This window comes from Electrophorus electricus, chromosome 1, assembly GCF_041902795.1.
Source record: "Electrophorus electricus isolate QZ-2024a chromosome 1, ASM4190279v1, whole genome shotgun sequence".
Classification (NCBI taxonomy): Eukaryota; Metazoa; Chordata; class Actinopteri; order Gymnotiformes; family Gymnotidae; genus Electrophorus; species Electrophorus electricus.
This window is the reverse complement of record NC_137497.1, coordinates 37,519,506-37,528,891: the sequence shown is the minus strand read 5'-3', so window position 1 is coordinate 37,528,891 and position 9,386 is coordinate 37,519,506. Positions and strand designations below refer to the sequence as shown.

Here is a 9,386-nt window from a genome sequence, read left to right as displayed (position 1 = left end):
CTGTGACAGATTTGTTGCACACGTACGACAACATATGTGTGGGGCCCTGGACTTGTCCTGGTCACCGATCTTGCACCCGAAATACAGATGATTTGCCTTCTTCACTTTTGCATTTGAAGCAGTGTCCTTCTTCTGATTTGCAAAAGTCACTTCCCCACAAATGTAACAAAAATTGTCCGCAATATTGATAGTTACGAGACATTAATACTTGTTGATTGACACTATCTGAATCACTTAAGTAGTGTTTATAACGCAGCTGAAATTACATTTAACCTAACGCATCTGAATTTACATCTAACATGACGTTTAGCACAAAAAGTAACAGAAATAAATCGCTCTTACTATGGTGTCCTGCTTTATATATTTCCCTATTGCGTATTCTTACGTCAGTGATTGCATACTTTTACGACAGCGATGCGATAGACCTTCCTGGGTATGATCATCGTGATCTGATACAGTATGATGCACTATTTCGATTTTTTTGATATATTAAAAATGTTCATCTTATAGCTGGACCTAATAAAATATCTTATGGATCACATGGAGTTATCGTTAAATAGGGCCAATAACACATTTTTATGGTTATATCCGCGTCTAGGACGTTGAAATCATTAAGAATTGCACATTATTAACTCAGAAGCATTTTTGTTGTTGTCCAGTGTCACCTGTATATACTCACGTAGACTGTCAGTTACAATTTTCATTTTTATGGAATATAAGCAATCTTCCCAACTATTAAATTTGTAAAATTTTGCTTCTGCTCTTGTTCACTACACATGGATATTTTATTACAGGATATATATACAACAAATACGTTTTACTTGAATATTTGAAATTTTATTAGTCATTGATTTCTTGGATGAATAGTCTTAATAAAATGGATGTTTGGGTATGTGGAATATTCCATGATGTCTTTATTGTTGCTTAGGATTCAGCTGTGTTAGGTTTTAATACAGTAAACCGAATGACAGTGTGAATTGAATAGCTTAATTCAGCATTTTTTTTTTGGGGGGGGGGGGGGGGGGGGTTAAATAAGAGGAAAATAGAGATTTTCCTCAATCAGAGTTTGTTCTTCTTGATGTTACTTTTTTGTGTGTGTATTTATGGTATTGACATGGTATTGTTTCTGCACTGGTAGGTATTTTTAGTTAAGGTCCATCTTAGGCTAGCTTTCTCTGTGTCTGTGAGCCATACAAATCCAAGATATGGTGCAGCTTGGGAAACTTTTTTCAGCTTGTATACAGATTCTTCTTAGTTGACCTCACATCTTGATGTCACTGCACCATTTGAAAAGTGAACCATTTGAAAGCCTCATGAGCTCAGTGGACCAAGTCAATTTTGTATTTAGAGCAGAAGAAATGTCAGAGTCAGGTTAGGTATAATGCTGATGTTTCAGAATATGAACATGAAAATCTGTAAAAAAAAAATCTGTAAAAAAAAAAAAAAAAAAAAAAAAAAGTATTGAGAAATATAGATTTAAAAAGAACACTTTGTTTTACTATGTATGTTTTCAAACTCGTCCTGGACATCTCTAGTACCATATAGGTATTGTTTACCTTGTTTCTTTACATCTAATTAAACTCAGTAGTAATTATCGATTAGAATCTTTGTGCTTTGCTGTCATCTAGCGTCTGAGTCAAGGCAAGCCTTTTTATAAACTCTCCTAATAAAAGTAATTTTTTTTCTGTTTTGAACTGGTTTAAATGAATGGCATTATTTCAGAACCACCATGCTGCTAGTGTATGCATTTTCTATTATGAATTTTTATCCAGGTCTCCAAGCCACATAGTGATGCTAAAATGTTGCTATAATTACAAACAAAGCATCTTAGCAATTTCATAGCATGTCTGACAATGTCTAACACAGCATTATCTGACCAGATTAATGAGGCACCAAATACCCTTAACAATTTTGTCTTTTATTGCTCAGCAGTAAAAGTAGAGTTAGTGCTACAATACAAAAGAAGTTGAACATATAATCCTGTCTGTCAACTCTCTTTAAAACAATCAACAGTAAACCTGGTTTCCCTCCTCAATAACATACCTAATAATGAAATGCAAAAAAGAACAAATGCTAAAAAAAAAAAAAAACAAAGAAAAACAAATAATAAATCTAGTGATGACAAAAACTTTTACTGAGCAAACACAAAATTTGATACATTTAATGAAAGATTGGATAACGATGTTTGTTCATAAATTTACTCACCTCTGTATGCTATAGCATGTGCTCAAATAAACACTGCAGTATAAAATAGCTTTTCTAATTTGATAATTTACCTCTAATACTTTTACTCTATTACATCCAGTGATTTATTGTCAAAACTGTACAAACAGCAATTAACACCAGAACAGAAGTACAAGGTGACAATAAGATTCAGTTTTGGTCTTATTCTTTCACCATAAAACAATGCAGGCCAAGACATGACAAACCTTGATGCTCACAAAGGGACTCTATTTAATGGTAGGAAGCCATACAGATAGACACAAGGGCTTATTCCCCCCAAGCAAACACAATCTTGTCCTTTTCAGATAAATGGTTTGTGTCATGAGAGATTCATAACATGATTAATTTACAGTCACCTTTTGAGCTAACAGTATTGTCAATATATTTGAAAATCATAAAGAACAAGTCCAGTTTAAAGTTTAACAGAACGATTACACAACTAAGCAGGTAAAGATACAAGGTTGTTGGCCAGTTGACAGACACAGCTAAATTCAACCAAGCAAGCAAACGGAGGAAGATAATGAAGTGGTAATGTTAGAATATACGGCTCTGTAGGAAACATATCCTACACCGACATCCAAATTTTGTTTGATTCACTAATGTTAAGTATTCAGAGCGTTACTAAGAGATTTTGTAACATTTAATATGACTCCTAATCTAAAACACACACACACACACACACACACGCACACACACACACACACGCACACACACACACACACGCACACACGCACACACGCATACACACACACACACACGCACACACGCACACACGCGCACACACACACACACGCACACACACAAGCACACAGAGGCACACACAGACATACAAACACACATGATAAACACAAGAGACATGCGATTGGACAGAGAAACACAGAGTGCTGTCAGCAACAGCTTGACTCAGGGACTGCAGACAATCTTGTTTCGTCCACAGGCTGGTGACTCATTCGGGAGAAGCCATCTCAAAAAGTCTTCCTTTCACCTACAACCAGAACTGGAAGTTTCTTCCATTGGTAACATGAGCTGCTTTGTTAACTTTCTAGACCCATCAATCAGGCCATTCCCCTGACTTTGCATCCCCACAGACAGAATTCAAGTTCAGCAGGCTTTAAGTTTTTAAGTAATCAGGTTAAGTGTTTTGGGTAAGCTCACGCAAACGTCTTTACAGCATACATCACATTTCTCTGTATTCCATACGCCACTAAGCCACTTGGACGTCACAGAAACCACACACATACCATTTTTTTATTCAAAAAGACATAAAAACCCTTATCACAATTAAGCATCTGTAGAAAATGTACATCAGAAAAATACGCAAGGGGGACACCCTCACAGTAAAGAGTGCTTTTGTCTTATTCATTTCTCTTTTTAAAACCATTTTCTATATATCATAATATAAAGCACAGTCTCTGCAGGTCCACTATGTTATAAAAACCTTTGAGAAGGAAAGAAGATGCAGGCAAGCCAGGGAGGTTTTTTTTGTCTCGCTTTGATGACAGTGACAGCAGCAGGCATTGCACTCAGATGATAGACGCCTTGTCTCTGTTGATGAAGAGAGTCTCTTGGCAGAAAGGATTGACCAGCACAACCCCGCTGTCACTGTAATCACCATTAGGGGGCAGACATGTCTCTTGCTCCTGGAAAACAAAGACGTAGACAGCAGTTATTGGTGCTGAGTCGCATGCCTGTCATCAAAGGGCCAGTCCCTCAGGAATGATAGGCAGGATTTACTAGGCCAAGAACTCGTGATTTTTTTTTTTTTTTAAAGAGTGAAAACATTGGCGCTCCAATAAGGTGCTTTCTGAATCTCATCACCATGGAGATGGGAAATGGGGGTTTGTGATGCACACACACTTTGACAAGCATACACACGCACACAAACAAACAGCTTGTTAATGACTGACCAGATGCGCTGGAGATAAATAAAGGGATGTCTGCAGCAGGTGCTTGAAGAGCGTAACGAAAAAGAGAAAAATTCTGACTTGTGCAAAGGAAACAGAGCAAGGAAGACAGGAATAGGAGAGAGAGAGAGAGAGAGAAACCAAGGGCAGACAGAAGACCTGTGTGTCACCAGCATGTCAGCCATGATCCTTCCTCATCATCCTGTGAAAAGGCGGCAGACAAGAAGAGACAGAGAACTGACAGAACATACAAAGATATACAAACGAGAAATTGGCAAGACAAAACGGAAGGGGTGCTCCTGAAGGACAGCAATGATGACCCCAGGATGGCAGGAACTGGCTGAGCCAAGACTGAGAGTGAAGTGTATCTGACTATGCAGCAGGTGGCACTACACGACCAGTCAAATAATGCTTTCCCCAGTGCGCCCCCAGAGTCCACAGAGTGGAAGGTGCAATTGGCTTGGTACGGCAGCAGGAGAGGCCATCAAACAGACACCATGCCACAAGACTGCAATGAAAACATCCAGCATAGGCCCCCACACCCTGCTCCTCTCTCTCTAAACTCAGAGCTAGCCTTGGGTGCCCTGTCACACTCCGCTCTTATTACAAACCACTGCTAATTATTAATGCAGTGAAGTCCTACAAGGGTAGTGTCTATTTTTTATTTTTTATTTGTAAAAGTCTATTTTTACTCCTAAATTGCATCTCACGTACATATTACGTCATTAGCGCGTGAGTAAACTCCATTATTGCTTAAATCTTTTCCAGCGCAGGGATAACGACAGCATGAAAGTTGATTTACTGCTGACAAAAACAATTCAAATGAAACAGAAATGAAAAGTAAGCACGCAAAACTAAATTCCTGAAGGCAAACACTGGTCTGCTAATAAGCATCCAGACTCACATTCTGCCTAATCCCAGACAAAATGAGTCTTCACTTATTAATCTTTTTCTTGAATGATTTGAAACCTTAAAACCTACAACTGCACAAATAGGTCTAAAGCCTGCAGTGAAAACCAAGACATAACCATCTAACACAGTGGTTCTGAAGACACCACGCCCTGCACATTTTTGTGTCTTGTTTGTAACAATTCCGACCCATCTTATTAATGGTTTGATATTTACCTGATCAGGGAGGGGAGGTTGGCGTAGATTTAGTAAACTACAAAAATGTGCAAGGCACAGCAAAATCCCTGCTGCTGAATTAACACCTATAGATGAACAAAAATGAAAACTATTCATTCAAAGAATTGATATAACACTGGGGAGTTTGCTGGGATCCTACTCATCTAACGTCTCTTTTTATCAAGGTGGACAACGGGGCTGGATCTGTGGGCTCTAGGTCTATGACAGGATGCTTAGCCGTACATCAGCAGTCTCCAGCGGCTGGATTTCTCGCGGGAGCTCTACGGCGTGGCGGCTGAAGTAGTCCATGGTGATGGCGTTGTTCCAATAGCTCAGGTTGTTCTCTTGGCTTGCTGATTTCTTCTTCTTCTTCATGCAGCACACAGTCAGCAACACAGCTGCAGAGGAAACAAGGGTGAGCTTTCAACCAGGAAATTAATTCTGAATTCATACTGATTTCATTCTGGTTAAAGAGCATGTAGTTCTGAGATATCCGATATCCTGTATAAACATAGAAGGATTGTATGGCTTTGGAAGGCCAAGGTGTGAAGGATGTCATTTGATTTGGTCTAGAACATCAAGTTAATTCAAGGTAATTGACAAGCTGTGGCGCTGTTATGATGTTGGTGTCAACAAACCCAATGGGATATTGGGTCTTGACTGGTCAGATGTGGTGATACTTACAGCAGGATGACACAGGCACACTGATGGCGAGCACGACCCATATGATGTCCATCTTGCTCAGGCAGATAGTGTCATGAGCTTGGGGGGAGTCCAGAGCAGGGCCTGACTGGTTGCTTGAGCCCCAGGGCCCCCGCGTGGTGGCAGGGACCAGTCTGTTCAGGAAGCTCCCGTTCGCCACTGAGGATGGTTCAGAGGAGCCTGAGTCATTTGCGGATGTATGAGACTCCCAAAAATATCCAGTGATATTATGAATGGGGCCTGTAGCATTCATGTATGCTGCGTTACCCAGAGGGGAGACAATGTGATGGGGCACATCGGTAGACACACTAGTGCTGCCTGTGGTCTTTGTCACGTTGCTGTCTAAAGGCAGGTCGGTGACCATGTTAACCCTTGGGGATTGTGTATCCTTTGTATCAGGGCTGGGGTTGGTGCTTGTGCCTGGGCTGGAAAGCTGGGGCAGACTAAGGGGCGGGGACATGGATGGGATGACCATAGTAGACAACGGGTGGGTGGGGTCTTCAGCGGGGATGGACGCATCACGCAGAGTGATCGCGTGTGTATGCTCCCTGAGAGTTTTCCCTAGTGTGTTAGCAGGAGCAGACCGCGACAAAGATGACAATGATGCACTCTCCTGAGTGCCATTGTTACCTGCGAGACCCATCTGCTTCTGTTTCAAGGTGTTCCCTCTATTGATTAGGGTCTCTGAATGCTTAGACTCCGTGTTCTGGGCGCCCCCTGATCCAAGAGCCATGTGATGTTCAGTTCCTGAGAAAACAGAGCTAGCATAAAGGGTATCGGTAGCTTCTGTTTTACTTCTACTCACTCCAAAGGACTGGTCTATCGAGGCCGTACTAGGCGTAGGGATAGGAATTTCTGCAGTGGTAGTTGGGGCAGCAGTGCCATGGTCCAGACTGGAGGACAGGGTCTGTTTCCATGCCAAGGCAGAAAGGGACGGGGTGGGGGAGATAGCGCCCATGGGGGCGGGAGGTCGGCCATGCTTGGAGATCGGCGAGAGCACAGGGAGGGCCCTGCTGCTCGTTACCATGGGGTCAAGGCTCCGGGGGGTCCAGCTGGGGTAGAGTTCCTCAGCAAATGATACCAGCTTCTCTGGCACTGACAAAATCAGAAGAACACCTGGGGGGGGGGGGGGGGGGAGAGATTTTTGAGTAATGAGCAGCATTAAAGCACCAGGTCTCAGTCTGAGCATGGGACAAGCTTTCAGATGGTGTGAACTGTGTAGAAGAGTACACCTGTTTCTCACTTTAGACATGTAACATGTGCATGTATGTTTGCCTGGCTCTATGTAGTATAGTCTCTCTGCAGAAGTACAGGTTTGAATACATTATGATGTTCTGTTTTGTGCTGTTCTGTTTTATTCATCCTTTTGGCACACACACACATGCACACACAGCTGCAGCACGTGAGGTGCTACAGTAAGTGTGTGTAATGAGGTTAAAGCAGTGCTGTGGTCTAGGTAGTAGAAGGCCAGTCTCTCCAGGACTCTCCAGTACTGACCAGTTATAGCCTGATAGGACATGATGAACAGCAGATTGGACTCTGCACCCCTTATAGGCTAATGCGCACCAGCGAGCCTCTAACACAGTTGCCAAGCACAACTGTTTTTGCCCTGTGAGCCAAACCAGAGATGCGCGAAGGCCATGAGGGCAATATGTAACACAAATAAGGCAAGTGACATGTAAACACCACTTAAAGTCCATGAAGCATGAAGATTATGTTGGCCAGAATTAACTTCAAGTTAGTACTTCTCATAGAGCATAGCTGAAAAACAACCCAGGGCACAAAAGTAATAGAATTCATGCCTGATTGTATGGCTCCCCCATCAAACTGGTTTGGCAGAGGCCTGCAGGGAAGTAATTCCCTTATGACGAAGACTGTGGACAGCATGAGATGGTAAAATTGGTGTATGAGTTGGTGAAATGAACAGTCGAGCAGTAAGCTGATACTGAGTTTTCCCCTACAAAGACTGTGAACGTTTCACTAGTCATCCGTTTGTGATTACTTTCATATAGTCAAGGTTCTGCTGGATCACACTCACCACTAGCTGGACAGAAGAAGCAGAGAGGAGAACTAGAGAGAGAGAGAGAGAGAGAGAGAGAGAGAGAGAGAGAGAGAGAGAGAGAGAGAGAGAGAGCAACAGCAAGAGAGAGAGGAGGAGATAGAGTCAGAAAGAGAGAGAGAGAGAGAAGGAGATAGAGAGTCAGAGAGAGACAGAGCAAGAGCGAAAGAGAGAGGGGAGAGGGAGGGAGAGAAAGATAGAAAGAGAGAGAAGGCCCTCATAGGTGGTGAAACATGAAATTGTGTCTCATATAGAAGCCCAGTGAGAGAGACCTTCGGCATGGTGAGGCAGGGAGATGCGGAACCCAGAAATAGAGGAGACAGTTACAGTGACAGTGGTGCATCTCTCCCTGACTTACATAGGAAAGATCTTTTAGATTGGCAACACATGCGTGTGTATGCACCCACACACGAACATGCATGGACTCAGTGCTGTGACCCAGTGCTGTGACCCCAGTGTGAGGCCATTGTTTCGACAGCGGGCTACCTCGGTTGCTATGGAGACCAAGCTTTAGCTCTTGGGGAAATAGGGAGAGTAAAGGTGGGAGATTTGGTGAAGAACGTCAGAACAAACAGAGAGAAGAGACATGCCTGACATTGCTGTAGTCCTCAATATTGCTTACAAGCACAGTGTTACAAGAATAGTCCAGAATTTAAAAAAAGACAATATATTTTTCTGCATACACAGCTTTGTAATAATTCAATTATTAATCTTGCCTAATATTTCCATTTATATGTCGCAATGGATAAGGAATTTTGCTTGTGTTGCCAGTCCTGCCCATTGGAAAACCAGTAAGGTCAATTTGGATTCTGCAAATAAAGGCCATGCTAGCACCATGCTTCAATTATTCCTACATATATTTCCCTAAGCACAGTGTTCTAGTTAGAACAGGATTTTTCCACAATAACATTGTTATTGACTGGGGATGACTAACTGTGACATGTGCCACTCATGTCACACAATATAAGAACATTATTATGCATGAAATTCATGAAAGACACCCTGATCTGAGATTAGGTTACTAAACCATTTCAAACTCTCTTCATAACCTCTTAAGACTGAGCCTATGTTGCTGTATGTATTTTTAATTTCCCCTTGCTAGTTGTAACTAGTAGCAACTAAGTACTTCAGAAAGTAAGCCATGCTTGTGAAAAAAAGTAATACCCTTGTATGAAGACCGCTGGGCAAAACTTTAAACTTGCAGTGTCCTCATATGAGGACATGGCTGTCTCATGAGGATTAGGAACAGAGACGCTACTCACAGTCCATGCACTAGACCCAGAAAGAAAACTCACTCTACTTTCCAAATTCCTGGATGGGACCCCACATTTTCTCCAGATCACACACAAACACACACACACACACACACACAC

General features: G+C 42.0%; 1 protein-coding gene across 10 annotated transcripts in view; it reads right to left on the bottom strand.

The window, feature by feature from the left end:
• Positions 1-1,902: 1,902 nt before the first annotated feature.
• tmem108 (transmembrane protein 108) overlaps positions 1,903-9,386 on the bottom strand; it is a 42,048-nt gene continuing 34,564 nt past the window's right edge. For all 10 annotated transcript variants that reach the window (XM_027004349.3, XM_081718602.1, XM_035526357.2 and 7 more), the window contains 3 exons: positions 5,937-7,070; positions 5,496-5,650; positions 1,903-3,863 (listed from right to left, as the gene is read on the bottom strand). In XM_027004349.3, the coding sequence (XP_026860150.2) occupies positions 3,747-3,863; positions 5,496-5,650; positions 5,937-7,070 (1,406 nt within the window). In that variant the 3' untranslated portion in view covers positions 1,903-3,746. The remainder of the gene's footprint in view (positions 3,864-5,495; positions 5,651-5,936; positions 7,071-9,386) is intronic.